Source organism: Amphiura filiformis, chromosome 14 (assembly GCF_039555335.1).
Source record: "Amphiura filiformis chromosome 14, Afil_fr2py, whole genome shotgun sequence".
Lineage (NCBI taxonomy): Eukaryota > Metazoa > Echinodermata > Ophiuroidea > Amphilepidida > Amphiuridae > Amphiura > Amphiura filiformis.
Window position 1 is genome coordinate 11410619 of NC_092641.1, and position 24090 is coordinate 11434708.

At 37.8% G+C, this 24090-nt stretch overlaps 1 protein-coding gene across 1 annotated transcript in view; it reads left to right on the forward strand.

Moving 5' to 3' along the window:
* Window positions 1-2011: 2011 nt before the first annotated feature.
* The window catches only part of LOC140169695 (dual specificity tyrosine-phosphorylation-regulated kinase 1B-like), an 87222-nt gene continuing 65143 nt past the window's right edge, over window positions 2012-24090 (forward strand). The window contains 1 exon segment of the mRNA XM_072192993.1: window positions 2012-3454. Coding sequence (XP_072049094.1) covers window positions 3442-3454 — 13 coding nt within the window. The 5' untranslated portion in view covers window positions 2012-3441.

A 24090-nucleotide genomic window follows, 5' to 3' on the forward strand; every position in this document is an offset into this window, starting at 1 on the left:
ATGGATCAAGAGGACAAGTAAATTAGCTGAAATGAGTCAGGAATGCACAAATAAGCAAGACCGTATTTATTCCATTTAACCGCCCAGGGCGCTAAAACAAGGTCATTTCGGTGGGTGCTTCCATGTATTTTTTTTTACATTGTTTAAGCTGACAATATTTACGTAAAAAGAGGCACAAAATATTCATCCATCATCAGTGTGCCATGTTTCAGACCATGATTCAAATTTGCATCAATTTGGCATAATACTAATAGTAATGTGTGATTTGCATAGATTCCTATTTTTGCAATAATGTGTGATTTGCATAAAGAATAGATTCCGATTCCTATTTAAATGTTAGTTTTCACTGATAGCTACTGTTACAACTTACAAAAATTGTCCTCTATAAAGAAAATTGCTGTTTTATTCCAGCGCCTGCAATCTGTGTAGCAGCTCGCCGTTCGTATTATGATCATGAATATTGGCATAGTTTTACACAGCTACAAAATGTAAGACGAACAAAAGAGATAATAAGACAAATAGCGATATGCACACAGTTTACACAGTTTGTGGGAGCACGTGTGGCCGAGTGGATAAGGCGCCCGACTCATAATCCATAGGTTGCGAGTTCGAGCCTTTCGTGCCAACGTGTTGTGTCCTTGGGCAAGGCACTTTATCCTCATTGCCTACTGGGGGATGGGGTTGGGTTGGATGTTTGTATAGTTGTTTGTTTCAATGTTGCAATATTGGCGCTGATTTAACTGACCCTGCCTGCAAATTGCATTGTGTCTGTTTAGTTGTGTTTTTACAATTCTATCAATTTGACCTGCGGGTCACCATTAGAGTTTGAAATAAAACCTTCCTTTTTTTTATACATCAAGGCGGACGGTGCCTACAATGCGTGTATAATTTTTTAAATTGTTAGCAAATGCATTTGTTTTATGAATAAGAAATAATTATGAAAAATTGAAATTAACAATTTAAAAAAAATTATTCACCAGGGACTGTCTTTTGGAATTTGCAGTGTGAGAGCCTTATATCCTTACATAGCTCTTCTGGACCCTCCAAGGAGAGTTGTTTAGAGCATTTACAATAGAGAATGGTCAAATAAGAAGAGCTAAAAATCTCTCCTATATATTAGATTTAAGGAGAGCAGAGCAGAAGAGAGCGATTGCTCTCGCTCTCCTCAAAAGGCAGTCCCTGATTCACATAGCATTGATTGCCCAATGCCCATCCAGGCATCCACCCATGCCAGATCTTCTCCTTGAAGAGTTTCCATTTTGTGTTCTTGAACCTCTTGATCAGATGCACAAAATAGTCAATAATATTTATAACTTACTTGAAATTGAAACTCGGTGAATACAATATTTTTACAGGTCTGAGTAACAGACGCCAGGTTTTTTAAATGGTTTTAAAATTATGAAAATATTTTAATTGGTAAAACAAGGCTGGATGTCTACATAATGAGTTTACTGTACTTATCATGGTCATTAGTAAAAAAAAATTAGCAGTTGGGTTTTATAGCGCTTATCTATTCATGAAGACTTCACTTACTGTGCTTTCATAATGTAAACATACGTGTAGCTCCATTTTCTAGTTTTACAAGTATTGTGTCTATTTTTATCACACAAGTGATGAAGCGTGCTGTTGATTGCCTTTCGAAAGTCTAAGTCTAACCATAATAGCATGTGGCTTGTGTTGTGTTTTTGGTCGAATTTTAAATTGACATTTAGCACAATTGTCTTGGCTTTGTGTATTATTATTTCTGTATGATACCATTGGTGCAGGCAGGGTAGGTTTCATATTTTGTACTCCTAAACCAGCCCCTCAGGTTATCCAGAGGACACCACCCTAACACCCCTGTCTGGAAAATACAGTGTTCCCATAGCATTACAGCTTGCACTGAATTTAACCAGGCAGCATGAATGACCTTTTACCAGATTGGCTAATCACAAATGTATGGCTGATGGAGTGTGACCATTGGGTAACCAATCACTGTTGTTGTTAGGGAGATTCCTGGTTGCCGGTTTGGCTGCCTATGCATTATTGGGAAGTGGGTGTGTTTCAGCATATTCTAGGCTCGTTCTACTGCTGTCATCTGGCTGGCTTGCCTGCTGTATAGAAAAGTCATCACAGGCCTCTGTGAAATAATATCGCCACTGGAACAAGACAAGAAAAAACATAAACATAAGCGCAATTTGGAAATTGCTGTAAAATCTTGTGTTTTCTGTACAAATCTCTACATCGGATGATTAGTGCGATTGTGCCGCATTGCTACATTACAGCTGTCATTTCCTGGTGCAGTTTAATAGCAGTATTGTGATGGTGTTTCCGATCTCAGCCAGGGCCATATCCTAAACTGCCTGTGTTGTTATTGTGGAATATTATCTTGTGTGCCTGGCTGGCTGGGACATCAACTCTAAGGATAATTATTATTATGTGTACATATGCAGCACTGAAGAGCTCGCTCAAAGGCTTGTTAATTTTTCCTGACATATCTGTGTCCGTCTGAGTCGAGCCCAATGTGTGTGGAATATAAATTATTTGGCGGATAATTTTTACCGGGAGCACATGAATGGATTTTATAATATGCAGACATGGCTGAGGTGAAAATTATGCTAATCTGATCAACTAGGATGATACTGTGTCACAGTTTGATGAATTGGAACCATGGAATGTATGTGCTCACTGAGTATTGATTAGTGATTTGTCTACATTGGTATTGTATGCCACAGATTTATGCACTGATCTTTATTGATTGAATTGATAATAATTGGAGGAATAAGTATCTGGGTTAGGAAGCCATACTATGGACTATTATTATCTATCACTGATGCACCTGCGACATGTAAATTAATATATTACATGCATCACAACAAAAACCAAATTGAATGATATTAAGCTATACCTTGAACAGTGAAACAACATTCTGTATGATCGCTTTTCAAAAAGCAATTGGGTGCTGGATGCAACTCCCAACTGATATGTCATAACATAAGCTTGATTCCTGAATGTCACCCATACCTGCTGAATTCGGCAGACTTGATGGGCACGACGAAAACATAAATCATGGATGTATAGCGATACAGGGGTATAGCTTTCGGTCAGATTAAACACAAAGGCTTTTGTGTTTATTTTAAACGACGGATGTAACAAGAAAATTTTGAGGAGGGAAGTTGTACGAGGATTACCGTGTTGGCGAATAGCCACACTAATTGATAATAACAACATATCGGATACTTCTTCTTGAAGTAAAAAGCGCAATACTCCAGGGCCGGTTGGTTGGACTTGTATGTGCCATCGATGGTGCGCAAGAACGCCGCCTTAGCAGATCAAAGTATGCTGTCCCGACGTCCTCGCGACAGTCATCAATCGGATCTGTGGCGGAAAAGTGACATGATAGATTGCGTGTCGTCGGCGGCGGGGTGGCGGGCTTGGGCGTAAGAGGGCCAACGGAAGCGGATGTTAGTGACTGGTAGGTGTCAAGCAAAGATATTATACTCGGGAGATTACCGGCTCAAAATTACACCATATAACGCATTAATAGCAAATCCGCCATCTTGGTTTGTTGCTCATGGGGCCACTTAATGTACCTCTGTTTTTTATCAGCAAGACCCTGTAATCGAAGAATAATTGCATCTTTTAGCGTGAGCATTTCAAAGATATGAGTATACGCACATTTTAACATAACATGTTACACGCAGAACGCAGACAACCATCAAAGTTTGCTGAGCTGGGCGTAACGCGAAATAATCTGGAGGAACACGAATTAGCGGCTTCCATGAGCTACACACAAACATGGCAGAGTCGGTAACTCTTTGATTCTATTTGTCCTACCACAGGACAGTTGTAATTCAAGAATAAAGTCAGATGTATACTCCACTTAGCCACTTCGCGAGAAGCTGTGATGAAAAAATTAATTCGCAGCTTCACGCGAAGGCATTCATGTATACTTCATCAAAATATTGCCGAGTATTGCGAAGAATTGTTGCCCGCTCTGTGCTTTCATTAACTTCGCTGGCCTACCCCTCAAAAGTTGAATCAAATCCAACTCTCCGCGAAGCGAAGAAACCTGCTGAAGGAATTTCCTTCGCGGAAGTCGTAAAATTTCAGCTCAAATAATTACTTCGCGGCCTGCGAAATCGCGGTCGCGAAGTGGAGTATACATCGGACTTCAGAGCTTGGTCAAGCAGGGTTTGGAGGGGATTGACCACTTTCCTCATTTTGGCACATTACCTCTTCATCACCTTGTCTTTTCTTATTGGGCTATTCAGTTGAAATCAACACCACCCCTATTTTTGACATGACCTTAATCTCCCACACAGGGAGCGTAAATTTCAAATGGAGCTACCTGACTTGGGGAGAGTTCAATCAAATTCCACAAAATAGTTCCTGTGGGAAAATATTTGTCACTGGTAAAATTCCACTAAATAGTTTCTGTGGGAAAAAATTGTCACTGGTAAACATGGTAAAATCACAGATATCTGTGGTAAAATGTACATTGGGCTACTTTAAAAAAATAGCCTTCGTAATCAAAGTCCCATATATCTTTTAAACCCTGAGTTGACATATATATTTGCAAATGTCCAAAGTTGTACGACTAGGAATTATAAAGGGCATGCCAAACTAGCAGTTGGAGCGTTATCAAACGCTGGAAGCGTATTCAATCAAAATCGGATTTATCTCCAGCAACATGCAATCAATGCAAGCGTGAAAGCGACTCGACGTTCGGGCATGCTTGCAACTTATCGATGTTCAATTATTCAGGAGCCCGATCGGCAGTCGCTCTATCGATCGATCAGGGACGGAAGTGACATCACCCCTTTCACTCCGAACGATTACTTAGCAGGGTTCCATTTTGAGGGGTTTTTACATGCCTGTGCATGCAATTGCAAAATTTTGTGATATTCAGCCCATATTGAATTCAAGGGAAAAACTGCAGTGGTACGGTACATGTAATTATTATTTTCTAAATCGACCCCTGATTTAAAGTATGCTACCTTACTCCTAGGTATTTGATTCTTGCAAATTATCTACTGTTCAGAATGTATTAGGCCCTATCTGTTCCAGCTTTGGTGACACCTCTGTCACATTGTTGATACATTAGAGTTGTTTGATGAGACAGGTGCCCTGTTCAATTCTTAGCAAATGAAGGCTGTATTGATTCCAGATTGACTTACTCCATTGCATTCATGCAGTTAACAAACCTCATCTGACAGTGAATGGAATTTGTTCAGCGTGACGTCACAAGGTGTCACTGTAGCTGAAACGTATTATAAATAATAATCAGATTTTGAAAATTTATGCACATAAAAATTATTCTTTTTACAAGAATTTTTGCGAGGTTCAATCCAGGGATTTGCAAGAAATTCTAACCATTGTAAGATTTCAGATATTGATCGTCCTGTGGTTGGAAACTAGGACACAATGTTCTTGGAATTTGTTGTCGGTCTCTGAGATTTTATTTATAGTTACTTTCACAGACTACCGGATTGTATCGCGAGATAAATGGCGTACAATGCATGTCACTAACTCCCAATGTTTCAAATACTTGGCTTCATCAGCACCAAAATGTAAATGAACTGACCTACAAAATGGTGAACCAAACATGACTTGGATCAATCTATTTAGAGTGAAATGTCTGCATTGTCTGTCCGTGCCAGGTCTGGAAAAATTTTACTTCCGGAAAAAGATGTACCGTATTCGCCCTAATTAGCACAAATATAATGGTTGTGGCATCCTGAAAATCAACAGGAGGCAAGATGTATCTTTTAAATTGATTTGTAAATAAAATTAATTAAAGTAATTGAAAAAAAGGATATAGAATTCAGACTCGCATGAAATGTTCAAACTTCAAGATTTCATTGCACTCAAGATGGCAGGAGCTAAAATATCTGAAAAAAGACTGCTCCTGGTCCTCAAAATTTTGACAACTAGGAGCCGCTTTTTCAAGACCAGGAGCCATTTTCACAATCCACAAAATTAGGAAATGCAGTCCAATGCTACGACATTCCCATGTACACCATTTTGTCAACTTCAATAGTTAATTATTCAATTGGCACATTGGCAACATTATTTTTTGCAGAAGTAATGGGCAAAGTAAAAAAAAATTTCTGGCCGTATTTCCATCCATCAATTACATTAAAACTATTCTTGTCAAAACTATTTATTGTAATAGAGACTGATCGGTAAACATGGTCAAGGAAAAGCTTGGTAAGTTGATGTACATTGTAACAGCCCATTTAGTTGATCAATACCAACATTAGGCCGAATAAAAAATAAAACATGTTTCACGTCCCCTCCCGCTTCCTTTTTTGAGGTTTCTTCAATTTTATTTTTATTTTTTGAAATTCAGTTATAACTTTTCAAAAAATTGGTCTAGGAAGTTGAAAGCTTTCTACATCCTTGCTAATATACAAGAAACACTTTTATAAGGTTTTGTGATAATTAGAGGGGCCTATCTCTCAGAACAACAAATAAAAAGAGGCCTCCTCCTTTTTCCAGGCATTATTGTATATAAAACATCTCTAATTATGCGTATTTACACCAATTTTGCGATAAAAAATAAAAGCCCCTCTTCCTCCTTTTTTTCAAAAACCGGACGTGAAACATGTTTTTTATTTTACTTAGCCTTACACAGAATTTGTTTGTTATCCCGCCTCTAGTGTGTCTATCTCCGTCAGTAGGATTCAAACCAAAACAAAGTCTACCAATTAATAATTATCCACATAATGCGAGTTGGTCGCGTCATCCTTGTTGGGTGCTAGATGCACGGTAAATATCAAAGGTCATTTGATGCTGCATTAAATGGGCTAAGTAAACAACACAAATTGGGAGTGGAATATCACTGGATTAAGGATGACCTAGATTTTGTGTCAATTTAATGTGGGAGGAATTTTTTTATATTATGAACAAAAATTTCATATTTCTTTCATCAAATTGCACTTAATGATGTCTTAAAAATTATGTCTTCGTTTGGTCCATTTTTCGTACATATTGTAGGCCAGAAATGTAGATTTAAATTGTGGTGAGTACAGAGTATGATACTGTCAGAAGCAAGGTGTCGATGGTATCACTGCACAAAATGCTGAACATTTTCAATGTAATGCCGCAATTTTGAAGCTACAATGTATACATTTGTAGCAACTTATACAATGTAAGTACATACATCATTAGGCCAAGGAAAGTCGATTTTGAGTTTCCCGTCACCCGCCCTCACTTCATTTTCTGACCCTCACTTGAATTCATTTTGTGATTTTCCAAAAATACTGATAAAACTGGTTATATTTGTAAAAAAAATATGAATATCCCTTTATTTTTTTGTGGAAAAATCAAAATCAAAACATATATTTTGCTGTCAACCTTGCAGACTCTTTTTAATATACATTTGAATCTCATTTGGGCTAAACATCCATCTTCAAGTGAGTGAGTGGCAAATAACAACACATTTTACATGCGTGTTGGTCATATAATGAAAACCAAAAAAATAATGAATAATGAATAATGAAAAAGTTACCTCACTTGTTTTCAGAAATTATGTGACGGGAAACTCAAAATTGACTGTTAGGGGCCTTATCTTTGGCTCAAAAATTGTATGTAAAACTTGAACGCTGAAAATGCTATGCAATATTTTGTAAATTAATTAAACTGTATGCCCAGTCTTAGAAATTTGGTGAGAAACTGAAGAAATCCACCCAAAAAAGTGCAGTGATTTAGAGTGCCTACACACTAAGAGGCACAACACCTAGACATTGATCCACAAGCCTCACAATTGACCTTTACAGCCAGGGTCAGCTCTCTGAGTTTTGTACGGGTTTCCGCGAGTAAGTTCGATTAAGCGAGCAATTAGCAGTAAGTTCTTTGTCCAGGGTAATTTCAAGCTAACTCAATATTTCCACGAGAGCGAACTAAACCACCACAAGGGTTCGAACCTGCAGCGTCTCGCACCATAGTCGATTGCGCTAATAATGACTGCTGAATCCATTGTCTCAAAGAGATTGTTGTAGTAAATTTGAGCCTACATGATTTAACAAGGAGAATTTTAAGATTTTGGTAATACTGTTGCCAGAATCCAAATAGATTCTCGCAAGGTGAGCCAAAATTTGACACTGATTTATTCAGGTACAGTAAGCCAGGTTTAGGCCTACAATAGCTGTCAATAAAAAGCACTGTCAACACATTATCCACTAACATAATTAGGCCATAACTGTCAAGTGGGCAGGGACTCCCCTGGTCTTGTTTGGTGTCAAAGCACTTTTGGCTTGTTATTGTTTTGGGGGGTCAAAGAACTTTGGCTTCTTGTTATTGTCACATGATTATTTGTAACCATTGGTTTGTGACTCTGTCATTCATGTGACTATGTTATACATGTACCTGCACAATGAATGTTTGGCCTAATTAATTTTTAATTAAATGCTAGATGAAACAATGGTTTCGTGAATTATTTACTACATATGTGCAGATTATGTGGTCTATTAAAAAGTATAAACAGTGGCTGGTAGACTATTGATTTCAATGATTTGTGTAACATGTTGTATAACACTGGTTGTATAATGCTAGCTGCATTTGTATTGATTTGTTTTGGGATTTGTGCTTGAATAGTTAAACACAGTTGATTGTACAGTGGAGTACATGTGCCTGACATGTAGGAGTGTCCAAGTAACACCATCCTGGCACTGATTTGGTGACCAAACCACTATTGGTGGAAATTGTATGCTGATAAAACACCATTGTTGATTTTATCACGAGAATTTAAAAATAGAAACATCTCAAGTGATGCAATATAGACCTATTATTTGTAGATTGGGAATTAATTTGGAAGAAAAAATTAAACTGGGTAGATTTTTTGGATATATTGTAAACTAAAAAGAGTGTTCAGGCATGATTACCTGTGCCGTGGCAAAGTTCAATAACATAGGCCTACATACCTCATAAGATAACCTCATGAATGTTATAATGTCAAAGTTCATCCCATGATGGAAATGGGTATTGCCAATGCCAGGGACTTAGCATTATTAGAACGGTGTCCCAACAATTTGAAATGCTTCAGGTTGAAATTTGCAGAGTATACATGTGGGTGTCAAATAAATCATAAAAGTGATAGAAATAGGTGATTAAAAATTGTTAATGGAAAGACAACACAATGAGTGATACATGCATATATTGAGTGGGTGGAGACTGCCAAGTATGTGGTCGCACCCTTCTCAAAAACTGGTCCTAATACTACAAAAAACGACAACCATGATATCTGTAAGATACAAATGTTCAAAATATAGCCCTGCCTAAGGCTGCCGCCTCCCAAATCAAAACCCATGTGTAGGCCAGGCCTACAAACCTTTGAAAGCTACATTGCTTTGGAAGCTAGCACAGCAGTTTGTAAACAGGGCTAGTTCTTTCTATTGAATTTTTAAAGCAAATGATTTCTCCAGGTAAAAGGGCAGTGTCGTCTGAAAAAGCAAATGCTTTTTATATGGTACAGCTGATGCATGGTTCATCTTCATCACCAATTGTGTGACATTTAAGGGTGGGGTTCATGTCAGTATGTTACAGGCCTTATCATGATAGGGTGGGGTTACCAAAGTTGTGATACCATAACTCATCAGGAAGTGCATGCCCTGCCCAACAGGCTGGTACTAGAGTGGGTACTGCAGCTACTATTGGTTTTTGACAATGCTTAAAATAGATTGTAAACAAGAAACTTGAAACTGCTGGTGGTGGGCGGTGGTGGGCGGGCGGGAAGGATGAGTACAGTGCATTGCCTTGGATGAATATCACATGTGCAGGGCCTACGTGATGTACATGCATGTGTGTGATCTAAGACCTGTCTGACTGAAGTTGAAAGAACTAAATATGAACTATAAAACTTCTAAAACATATAGGCCTAACAGGTCCTACAGGTTTCAAAATTTGTTATACCCTAAATTCCTATATGAAATGCCCCAGGGAGTTGCATTTTCCAAAAGGGGGACGTTTATTAGAGGTCATTTTTACAATGATGAATCCCTCCCCCTCAAAAGAATTGAGGTAAGTTTGAAAATCACAGAAAAAATGGTGACAAACTGAACTTATGCACAAATCAATTGTAGTCCCTGGCCCCCAGGGGCCGGGGATAGCGGGGACCTACCTGGTGATGTAATTTTGGAAACTGTTGCAAACATGTTACAGTCCCGGCTTAGTCCCTGCAGGGCGGGGCACTATTTCCATGTACATCCCGGGGTACATCCCCAGCCAAGTCCCCGCCCCCTAGCCCCGGGCACCATGTTCGAAGTCCCCACATACTCCCCGGCCCTAAGGGGCCGGGACAGGCTCTCAATCTCGTGATTGCGTTGAGCAAGAACATCAACTTGCCGATGGCCATAGTTCTTTGCACCGCATAGGCCTATATTTCGTCTATCGTTGATGATGAAAATATTTGTAACACTACTTAAATTGTCTGTTTACATAGAAATGATAGAACCTGCGCTCAAATGACGGATAAATGTGGGTTTCCGCCAAACATTTAGCCTACCAGTCTGTGTTTTCCTTACCACCAATTTTTTCTGTTCGTTATTTTTAAAGGGTCCTCACCAATTTTCAAGGGTCCGACCCCGGACATTTGCCTTTGAAATTTCAAGAGAGAGAATTAGCTACGGCGATCACAATGTAGATTGTAGAAAATTGAAAACCCGGGTTGAAAACTTGATGGTACTCTAAAATGAAAGTGTACTCACTACTCAAGGAGCTGGACGTATTATGTGAGAAAAAAAAAATGCAGTGGAACAACAAAACTAGGATTTTCTGCTCTTTGCTTGGTTCAATTTTTACGGGTCACACGGACCCGTACCGTAATAAATGTGCGGGTCCGCGCCTACTTTCATGGGTATTTGACGCAAGGATGCGCCTTATTTCGAGCGCTGGTTATTACTGGCCTACAGTCATTGAATGACCTCTCCCAAGGATGAGAAGGGTACACAAGCTCATATCATTGTCATTACCATAACTTGAGTCTAATTTGATGAAAATTGGGGTAACTAGACTTTGTCACTGGAAATAATACAATTTTTTGGTTCATGGAGATATACCTTGTATTGCAGCCTAGATTGCAGTCTCTCCTCCTGGGAATTTTGTCACCTGTCCCAGACCTTGACCTCATTTCTCCTCTGCCAGGTAAACAAACCTGCTCAAACATCCATCCATGATGATGATGATGTACATGTATGATGACCTCTAAATGACTCTCCTGGCACTCTCTATTTATGAACTACAAATGACTCCCACTCTACACTAGTCGTGTTCACATTGTCGGACGTACGCCCGGCGGAACTTGGTCGGCGCAAGTTGATAGGAGTAGTGGTAGGTGCTGCCAGGAGTAGGTGCAGTGTGAACGATGGTCAGCGTAAGTTCCGCCAGGCGTACGTCCGACGATTTACTCCTGACAAAAGTCAGGAGTAGCGAGCTGGGTGTAACCTCCGCCAGGCGTAAGTTGCAATGTGAAGGAAGTTTACGCCTGGCACCCGGTGTAAGTTTGACCTTTTGTTGGTAAGAACTAAGAAATTACTTATCGCGTGGTTGAAAAAGGTCACAGAAACACCGGAAGTGGTAACCATTCTTTACGCCGACCAGAAGTGAATGCTTGGTGGAACTAGTCAGCGTAGTGCTAGGAGTAGGCTAGGTGTGGACACGCGGTAGGAGTAGGGAAAATATTTGTGGAATTTTGATCAATGTTAGCGTAAGTTTACGCCGGGTGTAAGTCAAAATGTGAACACGGCTACTGGTGGTGAAAAATGAAGGTTATCTGAGTGGTGTAATCAATTTATTGATATCATTCAACAATTCAATGTAAACACACTTTTATTGCATAATGGCTGTGTGATATAGGCCAAGTTGGCACACAGTAGATTGAACTGGGCTTTTACTGTGGAAGTGGAATTATGTGCGATTCAGACTCAACATTGCAGAGCGATGCGATGCTATAAAAACTGTAATCTGGGCCAGGTTTTTACGAGCTCGGCGGTGAAAATTCTCATTGCACTGTGGAAATTTCGATCCGCGATGGAGTTCCCGGATTTTGTTCAACTAAAGTCGGCAGAATGACCATAAAAGGAGATGCCTACCCGCATGCTTTTAAAGATCGCAGCATCGCGCGATGAAATTGAAATGTACATTTTATTTCATCGCGCGATGCTGCAATGTTTTAAAAGCATCGCATCTAACTTTAGTGTTGGTTAATCCAGCCCTTGATCGGATTGCTGATCTGCCAATAATAAAATTGACAAATTGCCCGATTCAGATTCAGATCTGGAATGCAAGAGCTTAAATGTTTCCGTCCAGAGAGTTTGTCATCTTTAAAAATAATAATAATACGAGTTACAAATTGTAATTTTTTCCAAAACAAATCAGGCGCTAGGCGCTGGAATTATAGCATAATTTTTCATTTGTTTGGCTAAAAACTAAAAGGGGACAATGTGATCAGAAGAAAACTAACATTAAAATGGGAATCTGTTCATTATGCAAATCACACACGGCTTTAAAGTAGGGATGATTCTTATACTATAGGATGCAACTTGTGCCAATTACTGCCATGCCCAAAAAACCTGTATTTCATGCCTTCAATTTACTGGAATGTTGTGTGCATAAAAGCATGATTTCATCATTTTCATGCAAATTACATTTTCCTTGGCAGAGCTAGCTAGGCCTGGAGACCTTGAACTCGCAAGGAAGTTACCAGACACTTAATCATGACTTAGGAAAATAAATGTTTGTTTAACCCTAGCCAGAAACCTTTTTGCGCCCACGTGATACAAAAAGTACTGTGAATACGATACTTCTTGATACTTAAGTTCACAAAAATCCAAAAGAATCCTCCAGATTTTGAAATATTTTCTTTCCCCCTGCAGTAAGTGGGTCTAGAGTTACGTCGGAATTTGATCGTCTTTCCTCTCCGAGATTCTTCAAAGTGTGGATTTCCATCAATTTGATGAGACTGTTTGTCATACTTTCTGTGGTATTGGGACTACATCATACATGTATGGATGAGTCTATAATAATGTCCTGAATTTCAGTGCCACAGTTCATTTTAACCTCAATTTAAAGTCAAAATTGTATGTGAAATGCCCTGGTATTCATGTATGTAATACCGGTAGGCCTAGCTGTAAAGCACATTGTATTATGAAGTGTATGTACTAGAGTTGGGCGACTATCACTTTTTTCCTAGTCGACTAGTCGGCAGCAAATAGTCACGACTAGGACTATAGTCGCGAATATCTGTGGTCAGAATTGGACCAAATAATCGGGTGAAAGTTTGGCGCAAATTTACAATAACAAGTCAACAAGACCAATTTAATGATGATTTATGGACTTTATGATTACTTGTTTGTATAGTATTACTATTGGTAAGACAATGACTAACGTTTTTTTCACATTTTCACAGTTTTATATGTAAGTATTTGCTTGGTTTTGTTGCGGATATCTGGTGCTTTTAACATGATTTTGTAACATTTAAATATAGTTGCGTTTGACGACTTTTGGTTTTCAATAGTCGTAGTCGCGACTACCAGTAATAGTCACGACTAACGACTCTAGTATGTACTAGAATTTCTGGGTAAAAATATAATGTGTTCTAACACAAACAGGAGCATACAAATTGAGATTTAATGCATATTGGGGCAAGATTTTTTCCACTCTGATCTTGCGTTCCCCAAATAATACCAACCCGGTCCGATTTATCCTGGTTACAATGTACAGGGTAACCGGGGGTACACCCTGTCAGTCCGAAACACCGTCAGTCCAAAGTTTTAGGGTTCCTAACCTTAAAAATTCAGACTGACAGTGTTTTGGACTGATGGAAAGACCCCTGTACTGGTAGGTCTCAAATGGCTGAACCTCCTTCAAAATTCTTGGGTCCAACTCTTCCCGGTACATCTAGGTCTAAAATGGCTGCATCTCCCTTTTAAATTTGGGTGGTTAACTCGTCCCGGTAGGTCTAAATTGGCAGAATCTCCTTTAATTTCTTCTTTGGGTGGTTTGTCAGTATTTATATGGCATCCATGTGTATTGTGGGAAATGGTACAGAATGACAAACATACCAGCATTCCTAAGTGAAAACAAATAGTAGAAGGGGTCATAAGGTCAACTGTGTCTGATGTAGGTCATGGTTAAATAACATAGGCAGATTGCAAGTGTGTACATGTGTTGGTGTGTGTAGTCTGATCAGCAGGTGTCTTGTCTGGGAAGCTATAGTCTAGATGCACTTGAGATGTCTGACTTAGCTCAGGCTCACAGTGTTGCATGTATACAGACTTAGAAGACCCAAAATGGCTGCTCAGTAAAACATCTAAGGCTTATGGGTAAAATTGTACACCGGTCAGATATACACATTTGTATGGGCTGTGTAATGAGGCCTATCTTGTTTTAAGATTTCTATGCAAGTTGACATAAAACAAACTTGTAAAGTCAAATTTGGCTAAATTGATGGTGCTCCTTTCTAAGAATCGACATTTGATTCTGAGAAAAATTTTGGAAGTTGTAATCGAATAGCGACTGTCACTACATGAATACCTGGTTTTGCAGTGGTGTACTTGGCACTGAATTTAGATCAGAATGACAAGAGGTCCTAAAATATGTCATCAACACAGCACAGGTATCAAAATAATGTGTACATCACCCTGCCCCCGCTCATATCGATTGCAAGTCCCAAACTAACCTGCTATTAATGATATTAACTTCAGATATTGGAGTTAATATTGTATGGACTAAAAATTGGTTCAAATATTTGCAATGCCTCACGAAAGTTCTGTTTTAAAGTGAACTCAAACATTTTCCGTCCCCATGCATCTAGATAGGGTTGGACCCAAATTATGTTATTGTGCACGGATGATCTAAATGTGGATAGGATGGTTGAATCGATTGAATTATCCAGTACCAAAATAAGATGCTGAAAAGCCGACATACTCAGTCAATGAAATCAGTCTGTATTCTCGCAGACTGTTTTGCTAACATTTCTCAACATTACAGTCTGGTGCACACACAGTCTACGTAGCATGTCATTGCCCAGTGTGCTATTTTACTTCTACAACAAGATAGCAATCGGCAGATGATGCTAAACTAGGGTGATGAATTCGAAGTCAATGACTTGGAAACCCAACATGGCTGCAAGACATTACTACTCGCATTGAAAATACCATGTTAACCACTGGACTCAGCGGCAGACTTGTTGCTAACGCTGATGGCAGTGTGAGCCAAAATGACCTCATTCACATTGGCAAAGTTCATTAACTCCTATTTGACAACCTGCGCTCAAAATTTGACCTTAAGTTGTGAAGTATGAATTTTTGTACCCAACACATACAAATGTTATGTGAGTGTAGAGGCATATTAAGGTTTAAAGAACTGTGCATCAGTGGATGAGCATGTACATAGATCTTGGCGCTTGTAGAAACTATCGGTTGTGGTCAGTGTGCCATGGGATGAAATGTTCAATAAAAATGTGACCAATGTCGGAGCTAGTTGCAATAAACAGAAAAATGGAAAGCTTAAATTTCATGTCTCTGGATATTCAAAATGGATTTAATTTCATTTGTACAAGAACATTTGTCTCTACAGTCTGCATAAGTGCACATTCAAAATTGATCTTAAATTTCATGGAAGTGCAGTGTTTTGATAAGCTTTAAATTCTGATGTTACTTTCCGATGACGTATTTCTGTTCGTACTGTCAAAAAAAAAAGTAGGCAAAAAATTCCTTGGCTTGGTCTAGTTGCATCTAATTTGGCCTATAGCATAAAAATGAGCATTGTCAAGCCAATCTTCAAGGCTGAATTTTGAATCGTGTTTAGGTCCGCGGAGAGCGCAGTGATTGAGGCATGGCGTAATAGAGACTGAGGTTTACTCGAGTTCATATCGTAATGCCTGGGGGATGTGTGGGGGTTGTTATTATGCAAGAAGAGAAGGCAGCTCTTCCACCACCGATTTCAAGTGAAGATGAAGTAACGAAGAATGTGGGTATTCAATGTAATAATCCACCCCCGTATTGTCATCAAAGTCTCGCCCTGTCAACCATTCTTGTTCTGATCTGCACGTGGTTTATATCAGTTTTGACAAGAAAGTAACAAGATGATACTATTATGGTAAAAATATTGAGGCTTTCGAGTTGAAAACAAAAGAGTAAAGTATGACGTTCAAGTTCAATGTTAGGTGAGTGGGTGAGGTTTTTGCCAGCATTATGATTTGAGTTCAAGTTCATACATGTATATAGCGAGGCATGATGATGATTTGATGCTAGATTCTACACTGGGTTATTAATTTATTTGAAGTGAAGCACTGCTGTAATGTCTTTAGTCGTATCCACACGACAGACAGACACTCTGACTGAGGAAATTCCGAACACTGGAGGATTGGATGGATTCTACCTTTACCCTTGTCGGGAGTTTTGCCGGGGGGTTTCGTCCGTGTGGATGCACTTAAGGTTTGACACCCCTGTGGAAACCCACCTCAAACCCCCAAGATTATAAAGGGTTTAGTTGAACCTCCAAGTACTCTCAAAAGAAACTTGCAAGTTTATGTGGCCGACAGTGGCCCAGGCACATATTTGTTTGTTTGTTTGTTTGTTTACCCAGGTTGGTCCGTGAGGAACACATGCTAATCCACGGAAAACCATGGACCGTTCCAAGCTCATACAAATGCACAAGCCTGAATAGCCAGTGTAGGCTAATATGCATGCTGGTCTAGATAGCTTTGATAAACAAAGCAAGAAATGGAAGAAAATAGCTAGAGAAAAGAGAGAAGGCCACTCCCAAACACAATTGTACAATTTTACTCTTAGCCCTTACTTCGTGAGAAAGGAAACTGGAATTCCAATATCAGGCCCCGATGCAAAGGCTGAATTAACGGTTTTATGTAGAGGTTCCCTGTAGTCAATTCTGGTTTCTACACCCTTAGCACATCACTCATTAAAAAATTATAATAGGGTTTGTTCAAGGGTTTCTTCTGGCAAAATCATGTTGTGGACACAGCTCTCAGCCTCGGAGAACATTTCATTTTCTACGTCATACCGGTCTAAATGCTTTAATATTTTATAGTGGTTTTATGAAGTTTTAATGTGAAAATTTGGAGAAAAATTAAGATGGATGATTTATTGACAAAGTGTGCTCACTTGGGATTCTTCTGAAAAGTGATGTGTGGTACCAAGTAAAGTGTTTTTCATCTTCACTGATGCCCACACATTTCAATTTTCTCGGATTTTTCACATAACTATCATTGAGCTAACATTGGCATCATATTTTTGTTATGTATCGAAGATTTTAAATGTCAGAATCGTCAGAAGATGTCATTTCTTCTATCAATATGAACAAATATTGGTATTGTACAAGAACACTTTAAAACGCTAAAAATAACATACTATGTTTACTGCCGAACATTCATGATCGCACGTTTGGAGTTTTGTCATAGTGCAATGTCCTCAGTAATGTTTGTTTTAAAGTACACAGACACCTTGTGTGATTGTAGGAAATGTGAGCCGTTTTTACGATAGTTTGCCGCATGCATTTAGTCTAATGTTGTTGGTATTATCACATTCCCGGTTTTTGTCTATATTTAGTAACATTCGTGTGGATACATGAAAGGACTATGGACTGTAGAAAATTATTTCTACAATCCATGAAAGGACATTCAAATGAGTAGAAAGACTTTAGTGTTATGTAAGGGGTGGGGTGTTTTGCCGCAGGCCTCTATAAAATGATATTAGTTAAATTATTAGTACCGATTTGTCGAATAAACGCCTCGGGCGTTACATTTTCCCAAGGGGGGGCGTTTATTAGAGGTCATTTGTAGCACGAAAATTCCCGTAAAAATCATTAGGTAAGCTTAAAAGTCACGCTAAAATGACGAACTATGACCTTTTGACACTGACTTTTGGTTCACTTCCGGGTTCGGATGCCGATTTTCGCCATTTATTGCTGCTACTCGCGACCATGTGAGCAACTTGGTAAGCTTACTACACAAGAAAGCATGGAAATATCGGAATTTTTAAACATCTTGGTTGAAAAAAGTGGTGGGGGCGTTTATTGAGGGGGGGCGACTATTTGACGAAATACGGTATATAATGTAACAATATTTGTTGATTACAAAAAAATAACACTTGGAAAAAAATGATTGGCATGTTTTATTATGCAACAAGGCCATTGTAATTATTTTTTCAATAAGATGTCAAATTGAATTTTAAATAGCAATTTTACATGTATTCCTAGATTTGGTAAATTTCCTGGGAGAGTTCCCAGATTTTGGCATTTTTGCGCAATTATTTATACTAATTATCTCATTTCTAATTATCTTCATCTCATCACCAGTTTAATGAACTTCAGTTTTATTCTGCCATTATTGACACCTTTTATCAAAGCCAGGTAATAATTCATTACCTCATGAATAAATGCGATGTGTGCAATCCAATCCAATTTTCTTATTGTAAATATGTGGACACAAATGCAGGTTATCGAAATTGTATAATGACATCAACTCGTGACGAGTTTTGCGCTCAGACAATCCACGGCAGCGATGGCCATCGTATTACTATTTCGACATATAGCATGATTGGTTGGTGTATTGGTTGTTGGCGGAGTGTCTGATGCGTTGTCAGCAATTCCATTTTTGACAGTGAAACGGACAATTTAACTAAAATTTATTTTGTTTTCAAGTCTAAAATATAAGAAAATAATGATGCAGATGAAAAACAAGAATGAAGTTTAGGACCGAATGGTATTGATATTGTGAGTGTGGTGGAAAATCTAAACATTTTTCTTGGACCTTGGTATATCCATCCGGCTTAAGTTCCAAAGCAAAATGTTCAGATTTTTAACAATTTCCTCAAAAGCAAGTTGCAACGGATATGTGAAGTCAATTGTTGTGACCACTCGTCCGAGTCAGCTGCAATGTCATCATCATTAACACCTCGCACCAAATTATTATGTAAGACTAGCACAGCTGCTGTTTTCTGATACCTACATGTATGATGATCCCTTCACGGTTTGTGAACAGGGCTAGTTCTATGTAAGACAAGATGGTGGCATGATGGGGCAATGGCATCCAAGGCATTAGCCAGAGAGGTGTCTTTAGGGTGTCCAAAATGGTTAAAAATACCTTATTCTACAAAATCAGGGTGTCCACTTCCTATTCACTCCATTATAAAAATCAGAATTTTAGGGTGTCCAAATTGAAAACAGGGTGTCCAAATGACACCTGGACACCTCTCTGGCTAATGCCTTGATGGCATCATCATCACCAATCATCTGTACTCATCTTCACCAACCCCAATCTCTTCATCATACAACTTTAGTAGTTATTCCTAAAGCCAAGAATTTTCCGCGTTGCGGAAATTCCGCGAAAATCACGGAATTCGGAGGTAAAGCGGAAAACGCATTTCTGAGAAAAAAATTTAAAAATAAGCAAAAATGACCTAGAAAAAGGGAAAAAAATACAATTGACAAGAAATAAATAAAATACTAAATGAAACGGGTCTTAGATTTACTGTACAACGCCTGTCCTACCTCCCATTGCAGCCATGATACCCAATCACCCATCCCAACTTTGCAAATCGCAATGATGGTCACAAGATTCTTGTGAAATTTTATTATGTCAGAAATGTGCTAAAATTACAAAGCGGAGAAAAGCAGAATTTAGCATTTGTAAAGCAGAAAATTCTTGGCTTTAGTTATCATTGTATCCTTGTAAACCAAACATTCTAAATGTATTGGGACAACAACCTTTGAATGTTAAGTACAAAAAATCATACTCCACTACTAGAGTGCAATCATTCTCTCTACTGTCTATGGTGCAATGTTTCAGCTTTGCATGTTGAATTGGAGCTTATGATTATTGAACTTTGACATTAGGCCAAGAAAAAAAAATTGTTTGCTTGCCCTCAACTGAATTTTGACAATTGGGTCGGTCGGTCGGGATTTCTTTTTTTTTTTTAAATTACTAACCAACTCTACTGTTTGTAATTAATTAAGGCTCAAAATATGAAAAATCAGACAATTTTGGTGTCAAAATTAATCAACTAACATTACAAAACAACTAAAATGTTGAACAAAAACTCTAAAATACATTTTTTTTACATCTTCAGAATGCAAAAATTTGAAAAAAAAAAAACTTTTTCAGGAATTTCCAAAATTAGGGTCGGTATTCTTTTGTACAGTAAATAGAAAAAAAAAACTTTTTTCTGATTTCCAAAATTAGGTCGGTCGGTTGAGGGCAAGCAAACAACTTTTTTTTTTTTTGGCCTTAGCATGACCAGAGATGAAATTGTTTTTTGGCTTTCAGTGTCTTGATCATGAACACCAAGCATCTCTTTTTATTACATCATAATATTTTATCGTCAAAATCGGTATCAGTGTACCATACATGTAGGATACCATACCAACATCATCATCTTCATCTAGTGTTATTGTTTTATCCTGGGTACCAAAGGTCGCCACAGACAGATACACCAGCTGTTTCAATGCGCATCCAAAAGTCGCCAATACCCCAGGGCTATGCGTCCCCATAGAAGTCTCCTCTCCTCTTACTCCAGGCAAAGATGCTGCATGCATCAGCTGACTGGTTGCTGGGATGACCCCAGATTCACCTTTTTTTTGTATAACACTGGGGTACATGGGAGTGTGGATTGTTTTTAGGTGGCACGCGACTTAAATGCTAATGTCTAAACTCTTAACTGTAAAATGGGAATTTTTGTTGAGGATAATTTTTCACATTTGAGGACCTGAAACATCTTTCTGCATGAAGTTTTCAACTTCTAAATTGTAGGTTTTATTGGAAAACAATACTTTCCTACATCAGGCCGAAAAAAATAATTATCTCTTAGACCTGCTTTCATAAGTATACATGAAAGCCGTCCTATCGCGTAATCCTATGCGATGCGAACCACCCAGAAACAAATGGCTTTTTTTCCCCAATTGAAAAAAAAGTAGAGCCCTTAGCATTTTTACAAAATGTTTCTAGACTGCAACATTTGGTGTTTTATTTTTGCCTTTATGTTTTCAACTTGACAAACATGGAAACAAAACCAATGTTAGGTGGCCATACATTTATAGAATGCATGGTTACACCATTGCAAAAGAAAGTGCTTTTGAATAATTCTGCATAAATTTGGTTTTATAGAAGATGGCTGAGAATTTACCTAAGGAATTGAGGATTAGCCTAGATTGAATTGTAAATTTACCCAGGAAGGCAAAATCACCCTGAGGAATGGATCTAGTGCCCTTAAAATCGCATCTTCACTGGACATTGCTCCACAATCAAAACAATGTGTGTGTTTATAGTGTGAAAATTTAATAAGGCCATGAAAAAAAATTGCTGTGCTGCCCTTAGCGACCGACCCTACTGAAAAACCAGGGTCCCAATTTTTTTTTTTTTTGAATGATGATTTTTACAGATGTTCAAAAAATCAATGTTTTTCACTTCAAATTAATATTTTATTGAAAGATTAGTCTCAAATTGATTATTTAACAAGTATCCAGACAAATGTCCCCAATGGAAGTGGCATTATTGAATATTTAGTGGGGATATTTAAAAACTGAAGGTTAAAAAAAAAAAGATAACTGACCGCCCATTTTTTCCCCACTTGAGGGCAACATAACAATTTTTTTCCCGCCTAATCTGAACGGAAATGCATGCTTAAATACAAATAAATCATTATTTAAAACTATTTAAAATCCTTGCCTAATTTGTATGCAATAATATTTAATTTGATAGCCAAGAGAAAAAAACACCTCGTTAATTATATTGCCAATCCAATTTTTATTGAATCATGAACAAGATGTGAAATTATATGCACTTTAGCGTAAGGGACCACAAAGACTTGAGTCCAGTCTACCCAGTTGACCCAAACACAAACAAACCAAGACACATGTGTTGTGAATAGTTAGCCTAGGGTCCTATCTCAATGGGATCATCAGCTGATTGTCTCTAGTCATAATATTCTGCCTAGAGATAAAGATGACCAATGCATGCATGCATGAACAATATCAATTCATACCTGGTGCTGTAAATGTGGATTTTTTCGCAAGATTAATTTTTTCGCGCCTTGCCGATTTTGAATGGTTTCCCTTTATTTTTAAATGTCACGATTATTAGGCCAAGTAAAAAATAAAACATGTTTCACGTCCCCTCCCGCTTCCTTTTTTGAGGTTTCTTCAATTTTATTTTTATTTTTGAAATTCAGTTATAACTTTTCAAAAAATATGTCTAGGAAGTTGGGATGCTTTCTATAGCCTTGCTAATATGTATACAAGAAACACTTTTATAAGGTTTTGTGATAGTTAGAGGGGGCCTATCTCTCAGAACAAGAAATAAAAAGAGGCCTCCTCCTCTTTCCAGGCATTATTGTATATGCTAAAATAGCTCTAATTATGGGTATTTACACCGAGTTTTCGATAAAAAATAAAAATAAAAAGCCCCTCTTCCTCCTTTTTTTTTTCAAAAAACCGGACATGAAACATGTTTTATTTTTTACTTGGCCTTAGTTTCCATACACATTGACTTTTGCACACAAGGATTTAGGAATATATTAGTGTCTTGTTATTTTTGCAATGTAGCAGCTTATAGAGTGAAAATAAAAGTAGCATGAAAATGTCCACTATTTTTAATACAGTAGAGGAAACTGAGAGGCCAGCTGACCAGACAACACCGCCATCGTGAGTCAGGATGGGGCCAGGATGAGGTGGTGCTATATGACTTTAATTAAACTAATTATCTTCGTGAATATCATGAATATAAGTGATAACAGTAGGCTTTAATGGTGGTATTTAGAAATCAGCTTTGCAAGACAGCGTTGTGACAGCTTAGAAATTAGGAAATAAGTGTGTATTTATTTTATTTGATTAATTGATTTACTTAAGGGATCTAAAATGAGCGTTTATTGCGTTTCGACAGTATTTTTTGTGGCACATGAGAGCACCTCAGACCTATCGAATTGTATTCTCAATATGAAGCATGTCTTTCTGATATCAAATAATTTTCATTTTTTGAAAATCACAATACAATACAAATTTTATGACAAATTATAAAATTTGATAATTTTGAATTTTGATATATAACAGTCCTCAAAAGTAAATTATATAAATCTAATGATATATTCTTAAAGTGTATGTAGCAGGGAGGAAAAGCCGACGGTCAATTGAAAATTTTGACCTTTCATATTGAAGATATGGATTTTTTCCCAAAAAGACCTATTTTTTTTGGTGTTTTGGTGAAAAAATCCATATCTTCAATACGAAAGGTCAAAATTTTCAATTGATCGTCGGCTTTTCAACCCACCTACATACACTTTAAGTATAAATCATCAGATTTATAAAGTTTACTTCAAGTACTGTTAAATATCAAAAATATCAATTTTAATGATTTGCCATAAAATGTGTATTAAATTGCAATTTCAAAATTAAAATTATTTGATATCAGAATGACATTTTTCGTATTCAGAATGCAATTCGATATGTCTGATGTGCTCTAATGTCCCAAAATAAATACTGTCCAAACGTTCATACCCCAGCCAGGGTTCGGTTTTTGCCGGCAAAAACCTGTTTTTGCCGGCAAAGTGGCAAAAACTGTTGTTGCCAGTTTTTGCCTGGTTTAAACCGGCAAAAATGGCAAAAACTGGCAAAAACCCACATATAGTCACTCAAATATTTAAAAGTGACACAGAAAGCTCATAAACAGTAACACACAACTTTTGATGAATCATTCAACATATTTTTTGTCTCATCAAGTCCTTAAAATGAAAAAGTTAAAAAAGTTTTGAATTGTGATACATGCCACATTTCGATTAAACGCACCTGAGCAATGAAAATGCATGCCTTTAATATCTTAATATATTGCTTATAATTACAAAATCTGGCCTTGTTACACTCGGGAACTTATTTTTGTAACTTAATGAAATGAAAAAACTGAACTATAAATCACTTTTTTAGTTTTTGCCATTTTTGCCGGCAAAAACTGGCAAAAACTGTTTTTGCCAAGTGGTTAAAACCATGTTAAAACCGCGGTTTTTTCCACCTGCGGCAAAAACCTGCGAACCCTGACCCCAGCCCTTAAATACAACATCTTTTTATAAAATAAGTTGTAATGTTCATTGTTCATGTTTCGTGTCT